The sequence below is a fragment of the Argentina anserina genome, chromosome 4, assembly GCF_933775445.1.
Source record: "Argentina anserina chromosome 4, drPotAnse1.1, whole genome shotgun sequence".
In the NCBI taxonomy this organism is placed as follows: Eukaryota; Viridiplantae; Streptophyta; class Magnoliopsida; order Rosales; family Rosaceae; genus Argentina; species Argentina anserina.
Window position 1 is genome coordinate 26,936,699 of NC_065875.1, and position 19,143 is coordinate 26,955,841.

General features: G+C 36.5%; 2 protein-coding genes across 2 annotated transcripts; both read left to right on the forward strand.

Moving 5' to 3' along the window:
* The first annotated feature begins 4,281 nt into the window (after nucleotides 1-4,281).
* On the forward strand, nucleotides 4,282-8,035 carry LOC126792510 (uncharacterized). The gene is made up of 13 exons (XM_050518921.1): nucleotides 4,282-4,353; nucleotides 4,441-4,539; nucleotides 4,660-4,785; nucleotides 4,899-5,077; nucleotides 5,173-5,228; nucleotides 5,647-5,750; nucleotides 5,891-5,965; nucleotides 6,022-6,099; nucleotides 6,466-6,539; nucleotides 6,739-6,815; nucleotides 7,149-7,228; nucleotides 7,327-7,410; nucleotides 7,561-8,035. The coding sequence occupies exons 1-13, from the start codon at nucleotides 4,282-4,284 to the stop codon at nucleotides 7,648-7,650; spliced, it is 1,194 nt and encodes a 397-aa protein (XP_050374878.1). The 3' UTR covers nucleotides 7,651-8,035.
* Nucleotides 8,036-14,275: 6,240 nt separating this feature from the next.
* LOC126789842 (uncharacterized) lies at nucleotides 14,276-18,322 on the forward strand. Its single transcript, XM_050515904.1, has 9 exons — nucleotides 14,276-14,659; nucleotides 15,439-15,519; nucleotides 15,639-16,124; nucleotides 16,613-16,748; nucleotides 16,929-17,091; nucleotides 17,271-17,399; nucleotides 17,554-17,748; nucleotides 17,935-18,057; nucleotides 18,151-18,322. Exons 1-9 carry the CDS (start codon nucleotides 14,467-14,469, stop codon nucleotides 18,256-18,258), a joined length of 1,614 nt encoding a protein of 537 aa, XP_050371861.1. The 5' UTR covers nucleotides 14,276-14,466; the 3' UTR covers nucleotides 18,259-18,322.
* The last annotated feature ends 821 nt before the right edge of the window (nucleotides 18,323-19,143 follow it).

Genomic DNA, 19,143 nt, shown 5'->3' on the forward strand with positions numbered 1-19,143 from the left:
CAGACCACGAGTGGCGATATTTTGAGCAGTGCCTATAGATCGGCCGTGCGTTGCACGGTTTTGGATTTGTGTTGGGGCAGGGGATTTGGACAATAATTTTTTTTGTGTTATTTTTTTTTTTTTTAATTTACGGTATTAATTTTTTTTATTCTATTTATTGATGTAAATTTTAAACATACTATGGGTGATATTGAAACTCTAAAAATTAACGAAGCTGTTGACACCAAACGAGGGTTTCGGTTATAGTAGTAGAGATAAAAAGTAAGAATGAGAAACATGGTACATTTTGGTATATGCACTTCGTATCCGTAGTTATCTAGTATGACAACTCATGCATATACATTATAATTGTTGTTCATGATTCGATCTAAAGCCTAGAATATTAGCTTTAAAGTTGTTTATTAATACCTCGATAATTTTATATGAAAAATAAGCTTGGTGGGATATTGATCCATGGATCTTATGATCGACTATAAAGTTGGGTTGAAGGGTGGGCTTCCAATAATTAAATGACTGCTATGATGTGTGGTATGGGTCTAATAAATTGTTAAATATATGACTAATCATGGTTTTAGATTTGGTTAGGAGGAATTAGGACCAAATTTGGAAGCCTTTGACAATAAAGAGGCCCACCATAAGCCTAATTAGTTAAGTGGCATATCAAGGATCATGAGAGCCATCCTCCCAAAATGGAAATGTTGTTCTATTCTTTATCTAAAATTAGATCCAAACATAAGGCTTTTTTTTTCATTCTATTATAAAAGCCATTTGGGAAAAAAGTTGGTCCCCATTAATCCACTATTGCTTCGAGCAAATTAGTGGGTTTAACATATGATTATGTTATTTGTGTAGCTTGATTATCATTAAACTAAATCACCTAAGAATAAAGTTCCAAATTAAAAATATGCATATTGGTACTTTATCATCCTATACCACTTGGAATTGCATTCTCAAACAACTTTCGCACGGAATCATTACTGCCTCGAATGTCTTGGGAAATCTAGGACCATTAGTAACAGTGAAGTCATACCATGCTCTATTTTTTATTTTTTTGGTTCACACCATGCTCTATCATCAAAGCTTCAATTCCATTTATATATACACGTGCAAAGATAGAGTTGTGTGGAAGCCACGAACTATACATATATAAGCAATTGTTATGGGTAAAATAAGGTTCCCTTTTAATGGACAATTTACACGTTCGTTTTAGTAATCAAGGTGTCGTTTGTTGAAGTATGGCAAAGTTGATTTAGTGTAGAAGAGATTAATCAGATTATGGACCTGTTTGCTCAGCAAGACTAGCTAATTAGAGTCGTACGTACGTACGTATAGTATGAACTCGAAAACGTATCATAAATTTTAATACGGTAGTATGAAATCTAAAATTAGGGTTGTATGTACTGCATGGTTGAACAGGTTGTAGCTACGTAGCTAGATAAGTCCTGCAAAGTCCAAATTAAGGATAACGTCGATTGATGATTACCTGGCATTGGTTTGGTAAATGGAATACTCAATTGTCAAGGAGTGATGGATGAGACGAAAGCTTCACTCACAAGTCAGGCCAACCAGTTTGCCACTCGGAATATCAAATGTGGTTAGGCACACACACTTGATCGAAAAGCTTGTGTTGCTCTTACTCGATCAAGAAATGTAGTAAAACACGCACAGCTCGTAAACCAAACTACTGGTTTGTGCAGTAGTTGGATCCATTTCATCACGAGCTGATTGCGATTGTGGTCTGTTTGTCGTTTGTATGCGCCAGAATCAAAATGGGTACCAGCAAATAAGCAAGGGAAGCTGGCTTTTGTACGGTGCCATCGTCATCGTTATAATTTGGGGTTGAAACTTTTATGTGCAAAACCTAGAAGTCTAGAACAATTGTGAGAAAGTTAGATCAGGTTAGAACATGTACTGAGACTAGTATTGAAGGAATCGAATGGATCCAGTTTGAGCATTATTTTTCAGGTAAGGAACTACTAAAAATGGATGTGCTATATGCTCACTGTCCGGTGCTCGGTTTTGGCTGAACCACGTATCGATCTACCAGTCCAGGTCCCTCTCTCCAGTGCATTCTATCATTTTACGCATGGCCGGCCAGATGCCGCTTGTACTGTACTATTTATTTGCTCTCCCTCTCTCTCTCTCTCTCTCTCTCTCTCTCTCTCTCTCTCTCGTTTAGGTAAAAAGCTCGAGGGATTCGCCTCTCCTGTAGTCCTTTACGTACGTACAAGTACGTATCATGCAGATCGATCATATGTTATATATATATATATATATATATATATATATAGAGAGAGAGAGAGAGAGAGAGAGAGAGAGAGAGAGAGAGAGAGTACGTACGTCCTTCTGTTTATATATAGTTGGAGTGGCATGGTAGATGATTTCATTAAATTTCCTACTGATCGAGATTTAGCCGGGTTTAGTTTGAATTCTCCAGTTTTAAATAAGTTTCTTTTAGCGGTCCAGACACTGTAGCAGGAACAAGCTAAGAATGAATGATAATTAAGATGTTTGATATCTGTAGATGTCATGACAGTTGCATTTACAAAGACTCTTCAACCTAATCTCATCACCTGCTGTTCTGCTGATGGACCTTTACTAATCATGGCTATAATAAAGGCAATAAGTTAGTTAAGTAATTATCACTTAAATTTACTACTTCACAGACACTCTTTTATTTATTTGTTTCTAATGGAGAAACCACGTACAGTACGTTTAAATTGTATATGAAATTCAAAAAATAAGAACAAAATATGAGCTGCAAACGTGTTATATACAGCTAGCTCTTCTTAGCCGCACTTCATTACATAGTCTTTGGAGTATTATTGGTTAGGTATATGTAGTTTATGTACCACATACAAGTTTGAAGCCTTTTACTAAAGAACACAATGGCAGTGCCCTACACCCCTACTAAACATGGACCCTCATAAAATCAATAATTCGAAGATTGGAGAGGCTTCCTTGTACTTGTTCTTCGCCAATTATTAATATTTTGAATGAAAGCTGTAAGTAAAGTTTATTTGGTAGATAAAAGCAAATAGACCAATGCCGGACAGCCTAATTGGGCAAGCAGATAGGGAACATATGCGATAAGCTTTTGGAAATTCTTCTCAACATGTTTTCATAATCTGCGCGACCCCCACACTGACTTATACACACAACTGTCCATGTCGAGTATTCTATGGATCTCCATAAGACTATCTATATCTGTAATCCACAGTTCCACACCACCAGTTGCAGAACAGTCCATCATCCCGGTGATGGTAACTAATTATTATTGTTATGATGATACAAAAATTGGTGATAATTAATGGCATTGAGAGTCTTACGATCAGCATGCATGATATATATACTATCTCAAAACTCTTGACGATATACAAACTATTAACATTGAGGATTGGTATATATGTATCTACTTTTCAAGATCGATCTGATCACTTCAGATAAGCTGAAGCCTAGAGAACCAATATACATGATCGACATACAATTTGAAACTCTGAAATTACACAAGCAATCAAATTAGATGTCATTCGATAAGAAGTAATTATTCTGTGTACCCGATATGATTAACATGCATGCGGTGAAAATGGTAAACGTTTATTTACATATATGAATTAATAAAAAACAATCACAGTAAAAAATAGACCAATAATATTAAAAGATTACGTCACGTGAGATATGTGAAGGTATATATAATAATTTATCTTCAGTAAGCTATGAGTATGTACGTGACCCGTCTAATTAGCTAATTTAAACTAACATAAACATCGTTGAGATTACAGGGACGTCCATTAATCCTTAATTGGTATATATGTAAGAGTACGTAGTTTAAGTGAATAGTTGAAAAAACAACAGAGATTTACTATTGAAATAATTATGAAAGTTGCAGGCGTGCTAAACTCAAATGACAAGTTAAAGAAACCGTGAGAAACATGCAATCTTAGGTTCTCAAGTCTCAACTACATGAATTACAACATGTACGTTTAATCATTCGTCTCACACAGTTACTAGCAATGCCTCTAAATTCAATGACTAATTTTTCTTTTCAATCGAGGTTTTGACTAGTGAAGAATATTGTTACCGTTCAGTAACATGAACACAACAAAAAAATTACTGAAAATTGGTCATAAGGAAAAAAAACAAAAAAAAAACAAAAAGGGAAAATGGGAACCGCCATAACAAACTGAAGGCGGGAATCCAAATTAAAAAGTTGAAGTTTAATTTTGAACAAAGGCAGAGTCCCCAAAATCAGATTCAGATAATCTCAAAATCAAAATAGCGATGGATCATTTCGGAGAGAAAATGGAGCTTCTCAAACTCTCCAAATTCAGCTTCATCTTCTCGTTCAGGTTTGTAGCTCCGAAATTCACTTCACGTTTTTTTTTTCTCAACTGAAGTTTTGTTTGTTCGATTTGACCGATTTCGAGTGTTTGGATGCAGAAACAGAAGCACACCGATGAAGAATCCGGCCGGAAATTTCAGGAGTTTCAGGCCGAATTAGCTTCCTCCAATGATCTCCGGCTAAAGCCGCAAAGAGAGGTTTGTTTAATTAGGCGAAATATAATGCAGATAATGTGTTCGATGAAATGCTTGAGTAGTGATTGTGATTGTATATATTGAATATTGATTCGGTTTTTCGGCTTTCGGTTGTGTTGTTTTTTTGGTTTGGTGAAGGTTAGTTACCTTCGGAATGACAATTCCTTGCTGGAGAGCAAGCAAAAAGAGTTGAAGGCGACGATTCATAGCCTACTTCAAACTAAGGAGACTTTCGTCAGTGCTTATGAGGTTCCATGTTTGCGTTCCGATTATTGATGCTTCTCTGTCTAAACGACGTTGTAAATGTTTATTTGAAAGTGTGAATTTGTACATTGCTCATTGTGTGCTACATTGGCGTGCAGGAATCCACCTGTGAAATGAAACGCGCGATTCAAGTCAGAGACAGGAAAATTGCTGTCCTTTCAGAGAAGATAAAATCGCATCAATTGCTGTTTGATTCGATAGAAAAGGAGGCGATTTCTGTAAAGAAAGTTGTGGATGATGTGCAACATGTTGTGAGTGAGAAAGAGGAAATAGGCAAGCCTTCATTCCAACTCCTTATCATATGCTTATATTGACTTCATCATAGACTGTTGATGAGTTTATTGATGCATGTCATTTTTCTGCACTTTACAGTGGCTGGTTAAGGAGCAAAATGGACACTGTTTCCACATTCGAGAAAGTATTTATTGGTAATTAACTAACTTGAAGTTCTTATATGACTGCATTAATTAATTTATTTGCTTTGGACCGTGTAATGTCATATCTAACCTGTCGCAGTCTTATCGTTCATCACTTTGGGTTGGCAGTGACACCTAGAGCATGTTTTCATGTACATCAACATACCTAGGGATAACCGGATAACTAAGAATATTAAGATTGTATCATTGCTGCTGAGAATGAAGCCAACCTAGTCCTTCTTGCAATTTAATCATCTTTTTACTGAAATTAATTCGTTGGATGCAGTACTCATTACCACATAACCCATTCATTTACTTAGAAGTTTCCAGAGAATTCATTAGAGGAATCTTTCCAATAAAAAATGTATGTTCTTCGGTTCTTCCATATCCCTACTGTTTTTCCAAATTTAAGCGTGAACTCTGAATGCAGAGAAGATAAGTGACCAGGAAAAAGAACCGAGAAGTTATAGAGATGAGAATCAGAGAAAGGATAAAGTCATTGCGGAACTAGAATCACAGCTCGAGGCAGAAAAAGTTAATAATAGCAACAAGATACATACTGAAGTGATATCCCGACCAGAATTACTCATCTGTTGTTGATTCTCAATAGTGGCTTGCTCTTTTAACTGAAAATGTTCTTATCAATGTATTGCCTTAACCAATCCTACGTACAGAAAGTTATATCAGCCAAAGATGTGGTCATACAGAATTTGATTTCAGAAAAACAGCACATCTCAGATTATCTTTCAGTTAGACATTACTGATTTGTGCTATTGATTTCTAAACTTGGTTACTTCGTGATCAGGGGTTGCACTATGAAGTTGGAACTTTGGGAACGATACTAAGGAAGATTCAAGACACTATTAGAAGTATGAATCAAGAGGTGAGAAAGTTTGATGTTGACCAGAATATAATAGTTTGTGCTTCAGAACTTCCCATCAAGCACTGATGCACTATAAACAAGTTAATCAGTCGCAGACAGACACTGTAAGATGTCTGTCTACATATGACTTGCAAGTGGTGGAAGAGTATGCCAGAGTTGATGGTTCCACATCTACTTCGTATCTGGAGTTGTTTGCTTGGGATTCTTAAATTACATCAACTCCATTGAATGCCACATTTCTAAACTGTCAGTTGGGCGTCAATCAATGTTATATGCGGTGTGATTCTTAAGTTTTATGGTTTTGGTTCTTGTAATGCCTTTAGCCTCAGTTATGTCTTGTGGATTATATTTTAACTTTATATGCAGGATAAACGGGTATTCTCCTCAATATTGGAACACCAAGAAGGATGCAAAATGATTCTGGCGAAGGACGATTATAGGTAGAGTTGTTACTGTTAACTTTCAAACAAATGAGATCCATTCCTGCACCTTCATTAATAGTCATTGCAGAAATTTGCATCAGAGATCACGAACTCAATGCTCTGATGGTAGCTTTTTTGGACCCCCTCCCCCCAACATAAAAAAGCTGAACCTCTCTGGTTATATTTTATACGTAAGTATACCGTTGTTGGCCTTCAGGATTGAAGATGCAATCCAGGAAAGTATGGAAAAAGCTCAAGAAAAGCACCCCAGGGTAGCTGCAGGAGGAATTACAGGTTTGTGAGCATTGAAATAGTATATTTTTAATGTTAAAGATCGAACACATGAAAATATGTATCACATTATTATCACATGAGCTTGTGTTGACCACATTGGAGGAATCCACTAAATTTGATTGATATGATTGCCAACCATCATGGAATAGCATCAACCCACTCTTCTACTGTGATATCAGCATATAAATGATTCACTGGAATGAACTCAATGAAGGCATTGTTATATTTGAGCTTTTCAAAGAACACTTTTAATGCTATGTTTCATATGAAAAGAAAAAAAGTTGGAAACATATGTGATACAAGGAATTTCATTCTTAAGGGTACTTTATGCAGCTTCACCTCTATCTCAAAAGTGCAAGTCAGTTAGCAACAACTTAGAAGAGAACAATAACTTGGGCTCCTGCGTGTCAGAGGTAAGTGAACATTCATAGTTGCAATGAGAAACTTAATTCGTTATTCTATGCAGAGTAATGTAAGTGATCCCTTGATTTTTCTTCATTTAAATCGGCAGTTTCACTGTTGTTCTCCACAGACAGCTTCGTCAAACCCTCAACTGCGAGCTAGTGTCCCAAGTGTCTTATCAAATGATATAAAGGTATGAGAAGTTCATCTTTATGCCACATTTAGTGCCTTTGGTGTTGGTGGGCTGATATCTGTTTCCTCTGTGTTAAGATGCATTACCAACCAGCTCAAAATAAATTATTAAACTTTTAGCTTGACCCATGTCCTCTTTTAACATGTCCAGGGTAACTGCACAACATCAACACATATAGATTCAGAATGCTCTTCCACTCAAGCTGAAATGGCACATGATCAAAATGAGGTTCATGTATAGCATCATCCTACCATTTTAATTATGAGAGTAGTCAAAATTATAGAAGCAGAGAGGATGCAAAACACTACAAGGTTGGTGCCAGCAAATCAGGAGCTAACTGGAGCCAGCCGTATCTACTAATCTGCTGAATATTGAGGTTCAGAACACTTTCTTCAGCAAAAAGGTAACTCTTATTCATTACTCACTGCCTCAAAAGTTGATGCCAAATCCATTTTGGGCTATGATTGACTCCGGCCGACCTTATTTGAAATTGGGGCCGACTTAGTAGTGTCAAGTCTATTTTGAACCCCTAGAACTAGAAGTCCAAGTTTGTGTATCAATGCTTTAGTTTGAATTTAGAGAAATGCTGCAGCAAGTCAACAACTCTAGAACAAACTTCATTTAGGTGAACTGAACTTTGTCAATGTCTTATAGAAGGCATCTATAATCTATCAGAAACGATTCTTTAATCAGAAGTATCTCTACCTAAATGATAACAGATCAAATGATCAATCATTAATCACACGCCCAACATGCGACCATTTTGTAACAAGGAAAATATAAAAGAACTCCAATGCTGGTAGGCGTCAATCTTAAGGATCAATTAGAAGCATGTTTAAGGAGCTAAGTCGCCTAAGTGAATCCTTCTATAGTTCTATTCTTATTGTGGTAAAGAAAGTTAAACCAGATCTATGATATGATAAGTCGGCGTGCAACTTTGCCGGCACGGCACGTGAGTCAACTCAGCTGGTTCCCAGAAGACATTAATGGTGTTCATTTGCTCCAGGAATGCCCATAACAAGAAACTGGTCAATCCTTGATTCGTTAATTTTTCCCATCCGATGCCTCGTTCTGTTTTGTGATCCATGAATTCCATTTTGTTATATTTTTGGGGATGACAAGATACCCTTAGGCAGATGGAACCCAGCAGAAGCAATTAAAGTACTAGAACTTGGAAACTGGGAACTTTGGTAGGATTATTATGGCAAGCTGATCGCCGATCCTCTATCCCCATTTCTATATTCCCTCTCATATACCCTAATTAATTTTTGACATCTGTTCTGCCACCTAGGACAATTTAACAGTCCATTAACCCCGTTAATTTTTCTTTTCTTTTCTTATGAAAATACTTTTTTGTAAAAAGAAGAAAAAGTTGTGTTTCAATTTCTCCTGAGCTTTGATGGACATATCAAGTATGGTTCTTCGAGAGGTCATGAATATGTAATTCTCCATGGAATGAGATAAGCAATCTTTGATGGGTATTAGGTACGGTGTTGGATGTGGTGTCGTAGTTGGTGGTGGATAATTAGGATCTGGGTATGATGTAGCATAATCCATAATGATAAAGAATGAAGCAGAAGTGGGGTGGTGCAGAAAAAATGAGCATGGGAATATGAAATGGTGAAATTTAGGGTCAATGTGAAACTAAATTTGTAAAGTATTGGCAATGTCGGGGGGATTAAGCAGCTTTTAAGCATGGATTCTTAAAATTACTATTAGTTTTCCAATCCTAAAGTAATAATTAGCCTACTTCTCTATTTTCATTCCAGGAATGAAATTCCGTACCAAACAAACCAAATAAGCAAGGGATCGAAAAACAACATGGAAACAAACTCTCCCCGACCATCTACGATTATTATGTGTCTTCTCTGAGCAAATTTGAAAACTTATATTGTCCTCTAGAATTGAAAATTCAGAATTCATGTGAATTTGTATTAGGTCGATTCATATGAATTTATTTGCATGATGTCAGCTGGGACTGGAACTGCTTCCGCATTTGGTACTCCCCGGACGAATGTCTGGTTAGCTAGTTGAAATTTCATATGGATCTAATATGGTCTGGGGAGAAGGAGGAAGGACGCAGATTTCCATTTTAACGGAATAATATCAATTTCTTTTTTTTAATAAATACAAACGGAGTTTATAGCTGTTAAGTTGCTTAGGTGGCAGAACAGATATCAAAAATTGATTAGGATATAAGGGAGGGAATAGAGAAATGGAGATAGAGGAACAGTTGCCGATTATTAATATTAAGATTAAATACTTGTGACACCTTATATTTTAGGTGTAAAAACAGTTTTGTCCTTCTACTTTCAAATTTAATATGTATATCCTTTAACTCTTATTTTTTAATAGTTTTGTCATTTTACTTTCAAATTAAACTTGTATATCCTTTAACTCTTATTTTTAACAGTTTTGTCCTTTTTTTTTAAACAATTTAGTCAATTCCGTTAGTTGACCGTCAAAAAATTCCGTTAAGCCGTTAAAATGCCTAGAATACCCCCAATTCAAATGAGATTTTTTTCTTTCTTTTCTCATGCCTTTTTTATTCTCTTTTGGTTTTTCTTGGTTTTAAATTTAATTCATCATATGTGCTATCCAATATATATAATTGTAATCAACACAAATTATCAAATTAATTGTAAACAAGAGGAGAATTAATGACAATTGCTTAACATCAAGTTGAAAATAAATAATTTGAAACTATTTTGGCATCAAAGTATGGATATGATAGTAAAAGTCTTTTTTGTCTTAGCATTATAGAAATTAATCAAAATATGTTTGTAGAGCATCATAATATAAAAGAAGTTTTTAACTGGATTTGAGTACTGACACTCACATGTCATTTTAGGCATTATCCAATTGATTATAAGATGTTTACAATTAATTTGATAATTTGTGTTGATTACAATTATATATATTTGATAGCACATAGGATGAATGAAATTTAAAAACAAAAAAAAAACAAAAAGAAAGACCAAAAGAGAAAATAAAAAAGGCATAAGAAAAAAAGAAAAAAAAATGTGATTTGAATTTGGGGTATTCTAGACATTTTAACGACTTAACGGAATTTTTTAACGTTAACTAACGGAATGGATAAAACTGTTAAAAAATAAGAGTTAAAGGATATACAGATTAAATTTAAAAATAGAAGGACAAAACTGTTTTTACATCTAAAGTATAGAGTGTCACAAGTATTTAACTCTTAATACTAACGACAAGATAATTAGCTCATTTGGAGTTGCTTTTAGAATTGATCCAAGCCCCTATAGAGTATAGATTTTTAAAGAAGGGAAAATTTTTGGTAAATGTACTCCAAGTTTGGGCCACTATGAATTTTGGTACATTATGTCTTTTAAAACATGAATTTTAGTACATCAAGTTATGTTATTGACTAAATACAAGTGCATGACGTTAGTAACGTCGTTAGTTGTATGACAACTATCCAATTCTTTGGGGTAAAACGGTCAGAGACACCCCTCTCTTCGTCTATTTCGCCTTTCATCACATTTTCACAATTTCTTCTGCTCATAACCATCACGACAGCACAACGTACTGTAGATACCTCCACCCCTAACTTCATCACCATTCTCTACCACACACTTTTCCTTATTGTGAAAACAAAATCCCTTACTCTCGATCACCACAGTAGTGAAGGGTTGTTGCCGCGGAGACAGAGGCCTAGTTCTCCAATTAATCCAACTTCACCCTCCCTCCCGAGGGGGTAGATTTTACAGGTGGTGGCACTGTTTCTGTAGGAGAACCTCAATCTCAAACTCCTCGTAATCCATGTTGTTTGGGTCGTTGACAACGAACTCAAGTTCCAGACTGGGTTGAGGTCTTTCCACTTTGTAAATTTCAGGTCGTAGACTGATCACCAGATCGGTGGTGGTCTGGATGGGTTAGGTAGGTTTTTGGTGAGACTTAATTAGAACGATAGTTTGGTGGGTGTGAATCTGGAAAGCGGAGGGGATGTAGTGCTTGTGATCAAGGAGGGAGAGATGTGTTTGGTTCTCTGTACAAAGAAAGAAGGGGAGGGCGCTTTATTGGTAGGTCTGAGTGAGAGTGAGAGTGAGAGGCACTCTTATTAATTTACCCTTTAACGAATGAATATTTACATAGAGTTAACGACTTAATTAACGTAATGTCCTTATCTTAAGGGGAACTTTCTAGTTCATGTATGAAAATTAATGTTTTGATATTTGGTGTACACAAATTAATAGTGGATTAAACTTCATGTACTACTCTTAATATTTTCCTTAAAAGAACACTGCACATAGGTTGACATTATACATATTTAGAGCGATTTAGGCAAACATTTATAAGAAGTTTTTATGGTTGTGAATGTGTTTGCTTGTTTATTTGGATTACATATATGGTTCCTCTAGTGTTTGGCTTATTGAGTTTCTCAATTGTTGTGATATGAGGTTCAAAAGATAAGGATTCATCAGGGGATGGTGAGCTTTGCTATGGAATGTAGTTTGGGACTTTGGGTAGGTAGTTCCCTAAATTTCAAGCCTGAAAAGACTACAAAAGTTAATCTAAGGAATAAAGAAGCTGAAAAGAACCAAAGATCCAGGCTTTTTCCAGCTTCACGTCTAGGGAAGACCCACCTAAATCTCTGGAGTAATACCCACTCCACTAAGCTTCTAACAATTAAAACTTCGATTCCATAAAGAAAGCTCTTACTCGTTAATTGCAATAGCTACTTAAAGATTAAGCCTCTCTTCACCCCTCAAAATATACTGCACCAGCTTTGCTTCATATAGCAACTAGCCTTGTTTTTTTTTTTTTGAGTGAGGTCTCTCTAGGTATGATCATGGGCAGATTGGTATGCTAAAGGTTGAAAGAGAGATCAGGCAAAGACATTAAACAATTAAGTGTGGAATCCTAACTTAGAAACGGCACACTATGTGTGCCACAGACCGTGGAACAAATCATTAAAGATGCCTCCCTCTATTAGTTTAAGTCGCTCCCTTTCAGGTCTAGATTCAAACTCGGGTTTCGGTAATATAAGTAACTCCACATCCACTGATCCACATAAAGTGCTATTAATTTCTATTGGACTTGACTTCCTTACCCGCAATTGCTTGCAGTAGTGTTCGTTTTCGGCTTGTTTTCTTTGTTTGGTTGTTGACTCTTATAAAGGTCAGTAATTGTATGTGACATTCGCATTTGTATCATATTATTACAACTAAAATATGTAAAATTTGGTGTCTAGGATCGTTGGATTTGAGTCATGTCTGTTTTGTTAGAACAGACCCCATCAGTAAAAATTAAAGATCGAATAGTCGAGTCGACACATTTGGTTGGTGGCTGTAGTAATTAAAAGTCTGTGGAAGCAATGCAATGCAATTGGGTAAAAGAAGGTCGTGCAAGGCAATATGCCCTACGAGATGCCCTTTCAAGGCCCCATTTTGAATGTATGAAAGGAAAAGAGGCCCCAGATTGACTATGATGTTAAATAGATTATTGATATGAGCTGTTGCTATCCCTAATCTGAACCATTTCCTCCTGGAAGTTTACGTGTTGGTGTTTGTATTCAAGATATCGCAAGTTTGGAGTCACATAATGAATGGGTCCCTGCCACATCATGTACACCACATACAAGGCTAAATGTACATCAAACAGTCAAGTGGTGTTCCATACACATATTTCATATTTGTTCTGCTACAAATAGTGTGTGTCCTATACTTGAGAGAAAGAAAGGGGTGTGAAGAGAAAATTAGGTTTCTATTTCCTTTAACAAAACTATTTACTTCAAAATATCTCTTTTAAACAAATTAAGAATGTAGAATTCAAAACATGTGTTCCAAAGTAAAAGCAATCAATATAAGAGCCATAAATAGAAGTCACATAGTACTGATTGTGCTAAATATGTTTCAGCTGATTTGCATCATATCATGTGTAAAAGACTAATTGGTATGCTTTGATGGTTTTAAATAGCAATACATGTCATTTCACGACTTTATACACAAATATCTTTAATGTATTACAAAACAAAGTTAGGCATGTCAGGTTAAAACAATGAGCAAACAATAGAGCTCTTAACTTAACATGATGCGTCCAACTGATGATTAATAATATTAGTACCACTACGTTGCGTATGTTCGTAATTGACTATGTCATTTTCATCTCCTCTGATTTGCTTACTTGAAATAGTCAATGTTATAAACAAAAGATAATTAAACCCAAGATTTTTTCAGATTTTTTTTCTTCATAAAATGGAGACGTAATCAATTAAACCATTTAGGTGAGTGGGCATGATTGGATAAAGAGTCGTGATCTCACAAAATGATTTTCCTCTCCATCTGCCATCACCAGAAAGTTCTTCTTTTTGTTTCTTTCCCTCTGATTTTTTTCTGCATGATTTTCTTTTTTCCCTCTACCATTTTTTCTCATTTTTTTTAATTTTCCTTGAAAAAAAAATTCATATAATTACCCAAAAAAGAAACAGTAGCCGACGACGTCCTCAATAGTAATCGTCGAAACTGTACCACACTGTCTGAGACAACACAAAAAAAAAACACAGTAGAGTAGTACACCCACCATTTTTAACTTTCTAGTTTCTTCTACGTGAGAGTCTGCACTCAAACGTAAGCAAAGCGACAACTTCCGAACACAGTGAAACCAACCCACACGTCCACATAAAGCTGATACAACATCGCGCCACGTGTCGCCAAATTTCCGTTAGTGGGTCCCTTCGTCTTCTTCTTCTTCAACCTCAATGGCCGATTGATATAAAGAAGCCTGGTTCGCTTTGGCTCTTGGCCTTTGGCTGCCACACCAATAACTGCCGTCACCGCGTGTTTCAGTTTCCCTCTGTTTTTATTTCTTTTTTTTTTTGTCTTTTATTTATTTTTTCTGGTTTTTTGTTTTTGTTTTTGTTTGGTGGAGTCAAATTAAAGCTTCTCCTATAGGCCTTTTACTTTCGGAAAAACCAAAACAAACGGTAGCTCATAGCTTCTTCATCAGCTCTCTCTTTCTCTCGTTGTGATTTGCGGCGGAGATGACGGCGGTTGGTCTCTGAGTGGCCGCCGGAAAGATAGAGGTGGTATGGGGTCGTGTGTGTCGACGCCGGACCGGTGCGTCGGAGGGAGGCTGAGTTCCAAGAATAAGAGAAGAAAGAGCCGGAAAAGGCTTAACTCATCTCCGGCCAGGACAGCTCCGGTGTCGGAGGGATCACCGGGAAAGTATGGTAGGTCGGCCGCACCTGATCGCTCCATCACCAACAACCTCACTTCCCAAGGTTTCAAGTTTTCTCCTTTTATCTGTGCTGCTGAAAATTTCTCAGAAAGATGAATTTTTGGAGTTGTCATGAGTTTCTCTGTTTCGGAATTTGGTTCATTGTTTCGTAGATTTTCTGGTGGTTGGTTTTTAGTGATTGGAGTTTTTGTTGTTTTTGTGAGTAATTGAAAGAATGTGCTTGGATGAAGGTGAGAGAACCTCATTAGTTTAGATTTAACAGTATCAAACAGCAATTGATCAAGTATTAGCTCTGTTTCTAAACACTAATGAGTCGAAGAGACTTCGATTTGGGAGCCGCTATTGAAATCTGTGTTGGAGTTTAGTTGATAGACAACTAGCTTAGCCTTAGGAAGTCCTGACTTCTTACTACCATATCTACATTGCTGGTGATGACTATTAATCTACTTGTTGGAATCTCCGTTGTTCATTCTTTATCTCCAGCTAATCAAAGTCGCAGCATTCTGATACGCATTACTCTATTAAATGTCTTTCTGCAGCTCCTGTGAAGTTATCTAATGTTAGCCTAGGAATCTTCCATGATGAGCTCACATATTTTCCTAAATGTGACATTTCAATTTTTCAGTTTTGCTACCAAACCTTGTTTTTTGTCTTTCACTACAAATGACATGTGTGAACACATTTTCTCTGATAGGCTAGGCAGGCTTTGGTGGAATTGGTGGAATTTTCTTATCAAGCATTCTAATTTTCAAATAACACGTTTCTGTGAACTTCTCTATGCCATTGCCTCTTGCAACTCTTATAACTGTTATGCATCCACAGGAACTATGGAAGAAGCATGGTTTGATCCGATTGCAATGTTGGAGTCTGACTGTGATGAAGATTACCTAAGTGTTCAGGATGGTAAAGTTTTACATGTGTCTAATTTATGTGATATATGCATGTTTTTTTTTCTACTCTTTATCTTTGTTCTGATTACATGATGTTCTTTGTTTAGATCACTAAACCCTTGATATTTGCAGATATCTTATCTCTAAATGGCTTTGAACGTGCTTCTGTATCAAGTACTTCATCTGCAAAAGATGGCAATTATGGGGACTATATTATTCGCGATCTACATGCCCCTTCAGTGGAGCAAATGCATAAAGCAGGGGATTTATCACCAGAAAATTCTGCAAACTCTGTCACTGTGGTTGGCCTAAAGAGCAATAGACAAGTTTTTAATGACGGTGATTCCCAAGTTAAATGTGATGGTCATTCCACTACAGAAGCAAATCAACCTGTATTTCTTGATGAAATCTCTTCCTCTGTGGATGAAAGTTCTGCCAAGGAGGAAGGTTTATTGGATAATTGTGGGATTCTTCCAATCAACTGTCTACCATGTCTTGTTTCAACTGTTACCTCAGATGAAAAGAGACGTTCACTGAGTTATAGTCCACAAAGTGCAAGGAAAAAGGCTGCCTTAAAACTACCCTTCAAATTGAAAGAACATGCCAATGCAAGTTTATGTAAGAACCGAACTATCTTTAGATCTGTCGTAATGTATTACATGCAATTGGCAACTCATATAGGATTGAAACTGATTTCATCATAATTGTCATGCCAGATGCATTTCTTTAATCTTCTGCCCCTGTCATGGTTTTCCTCCAGAAGTATAATTTTTTTCCGTTCAGTTTCTTATATGCCTTTTGTCTAACCCCTAGCATAAGGGAAGTCTCACTGTATGGCCCTTTCCCAAGATGAAGATTTTGCTGTCAGATGATTGAACTACAGATGATTAATGTTTACATTTGCTTCATACTTTCTAGTTGAGCAATATTGATATGTAGAATATTTTCTAGCATCTTTCGAAGTCCTTTGGCTCCTTCCCTAATCTGTTGTAGATTGTTAATTATTTAGAAACATAATCATAAGCTTGGTTCTCAGTTGTTGAAGTGATAGTATGAGCATATCCTATTGTATTCTCTGTAACTTATTTATTTTCGTATAATTCCAGTTTCGTCAAAGATGATTCTTGAAAGACCAATAGCAGGTTCCCAAGTTCCTTTTTGCCCTACAGAAAAGAAAATGTTCGATTCTTGGTCACAAATTGAGCCAAGTACTTTCAAAATACGAGGAGTAAACTATCTTAGGTAAGCTTCCTACAAAACTTTTTGATTGGTTATGCACTCAAACAAGTATGTATCTCCATTGGTCAATAATCACATGCTAATGATCACTAGTGTCTATTAAAAACTGAGATCACAGTGGTTGTGGAACAGTTTCTCCACTACATTGTTCAGTTTGTAGATTGATGGTACTGTTTATTGTAGGGACAAGAAGAAAGAACTCGCTTCGAACTTTGCTGCATATTATCCATTTGGTCTTGACGTATTTTTATCCCAGCGAAAAGTAGATCATATATCTCGCTTTGTGAAGCTCCCCGCTGCTAGTACTTCTGAAAATCTGCCTGCTATTCTCGTTGTAAATGTACAGGTATTGTTGTCTCCCTCTTTCTGTGACTGTCACTCCGACTGTAGTTAACCATCTTTAAGTTAGCTGAAATTGTTTTTCAAGGTACCTTCTGGTTAGTGAAATGAGATTAGATGACTGTAATTCCAGAATCTGTAATTTCATATTGATATTCTGATCCTGTCTCTTTATTTATTCTATAGGTACCATTGTATCCTGCTGCAATATTTCAGGGTGAGACTGATGGAGAAGGAATGAATTTTGTTTTGTACTTTAAGCTTAATGAGACATACTCAAAAGAACTTCCGCTTCACTTTCAAGAAAGTATCAGAGTAAGATGGAGCACCTTTAGCAATTTGCCCTGCAGTTTTATTTCCTTCGCCACTGTTTTACTTCATATTCTTTTTATCAATCATGCCAATGGACAGTTGTCCCAGAATAAGGCATGATACTTCTTTAACTCATACCCATGTTTCATTTAACCAGAAATTAATTGATGATGAAGTTGAAAGAGTCAAAGGTTTTGCTGTGGATACAATTGTACCCTTTCGAGAAAGATTGAAAATATTGGGGCGTGTCGTTAATGTGGAAGATCTTCACTTAAATACAGCAGAGCGGAAGCTTATGCAGGCTTACAATGAAAAACCTGTTCTTTCGCGGCCTCAGCATGAGTTCTACTTGGTAAGTTATTCGATATTGCTGTAATTTGACTCCAGCTCTAATGTAATTGTGTCTTATGATACTGAAGATGACTTGAATTCATCACAAAGCACTCAGAAATCTTTTAATCCTTTAGTTTGATACACAGTAATTTTTGGCCTTGCATATACTATTGTTTTCTTGCTAACCATGATGAAAAAAATTCAGGGAGAAAACTATCTTGAGATTGACATTGATATGCACAGATTCAGTTACATATCTAGGAAAGGATTTGAAACATTCCTAGATAGACTAAAGATCTGCATCTTGGATGTCGGCCTCACAATTCAGGTTTGTCCATGATTCCTTCTCCTTCCTTTTCTGTGTTTCATGCTGTCTATTAAATATGTTTAATCTATACCTTATACCTGCCTTTCCATACAGGGTAACAAACCCGAAGAGTTGCCAGAGCAGATCTTATGTTGTATACGGTTGAATGGAATTGACTACATGAACTACAATCAACTGGGGCTGATTCAAGATCCCCTTTGAACCTGTAAGTTGTGGAACAGTGTAAATCTGAAAATTTCATTAATAAAGCAAAATTCAAGAGAAATTATGTGTCATCTACTGTGTAGTTATATATTCTCATATTCTGCAATCAATTGAGGCAACAATCCTTGTAATGATCAAAGAACGCCATAGTAAGCAGGAGTTGAAAATTGACAGAGCTATATTTTACTCAGTTCCCCAACAAACGCTTAAGATTTAGGTGCATAATTACCAGGCTTTGATTGCACTATCTCTCCTGTGTGCCGAGAAAGTATGGTGGCTGATCTGTCATCTTCGTATTGTTTGAACACTCAGAAGGGGAACATCTTTATGGAGCAACCTCATTAACTTGTCAATATTCTTCGATAAGATTTGAGTGTGGTTCTTACATGTAGGAAAGGTCGTGTCTGTACAAAATGTATATGTTCCTGATGGGATTTCCTACAAGTAGTCTGCACACGCAATTGCTAATTTGCTATCTTTACTGTTCTATATCACCAAGTGACCAAACCACTCATTTTCCATAATCTCGCCCCATCGAATTAGTCGACTCTCAGTGTTGGTTTCCTGTGAAATGTACGCATCCATGGTAGAGATTCTATGTACCTTCGTACGCATTACATGTTGAGAATGTACATTTTGGGTGGATGGAGTGATAAACCCTCGTAGCTGGCTCTATCATGGTATAAAGTGATCTAGAGTTCACATCCACAATCAATTGCCTAAACCCATATAAATCCACAAACTACGTCATATTTTCACACGTGGGATGTGTACTCTCAACATTACATGCAATTTGAGGTCCAATAGCCAACCTGAGTGTATGCCAGAGCTGTACCAACTCCGGTTCAGACAATGACGCCATTGATGCCCTCCTCTTCCTCC

Bases quoted from the DNA above. Each gene is read 5' to 3' on its own strand.
- LOC126792510 (XM_050518921.1), top strand. From the start codon at position 4,282: ATGGATCATTTCGGAGAGAAAATGGAGCTTCTCAAACTCTCCAAATTC. The intron at 4,786-4,898 runs GTTCCATGTTTG...ATTGGCGTGCAG, and splicing joins CTTTCGTCAGTGCTTATGAG to GAATCCACCTGTGAAATGAA. The intron at 6,100-6,465 runs GTGAGAAAGTTT...CTTTATATGCAG, and splicing joins TTAGAAGTATGAATCAAGAG to GATAAACGGGTATTCTCCTC.
- LOC126789842 (XM_050515904.1), top strand. From the start codon at position 14,467: ATGGGGTCGTGTGTGTCGACGCCGGACCGGTGCGTCGGAGGGAGGCTG. The intron at 16,749-16,928 runs GTAAGCTTCCTA...TGTTTATTGTAG, and splicing joins CGAGGAGTAAACTATCTTAG to GGACAAGAAGAAAGAACTCG. The intron at 18,058-18,150 runs GTTTGTCCATGA...CTTTCCATACAG, and splicing joins ATGTCGGCCTCACAATTCAG to GGTAACAAACCCGAAGAGTT.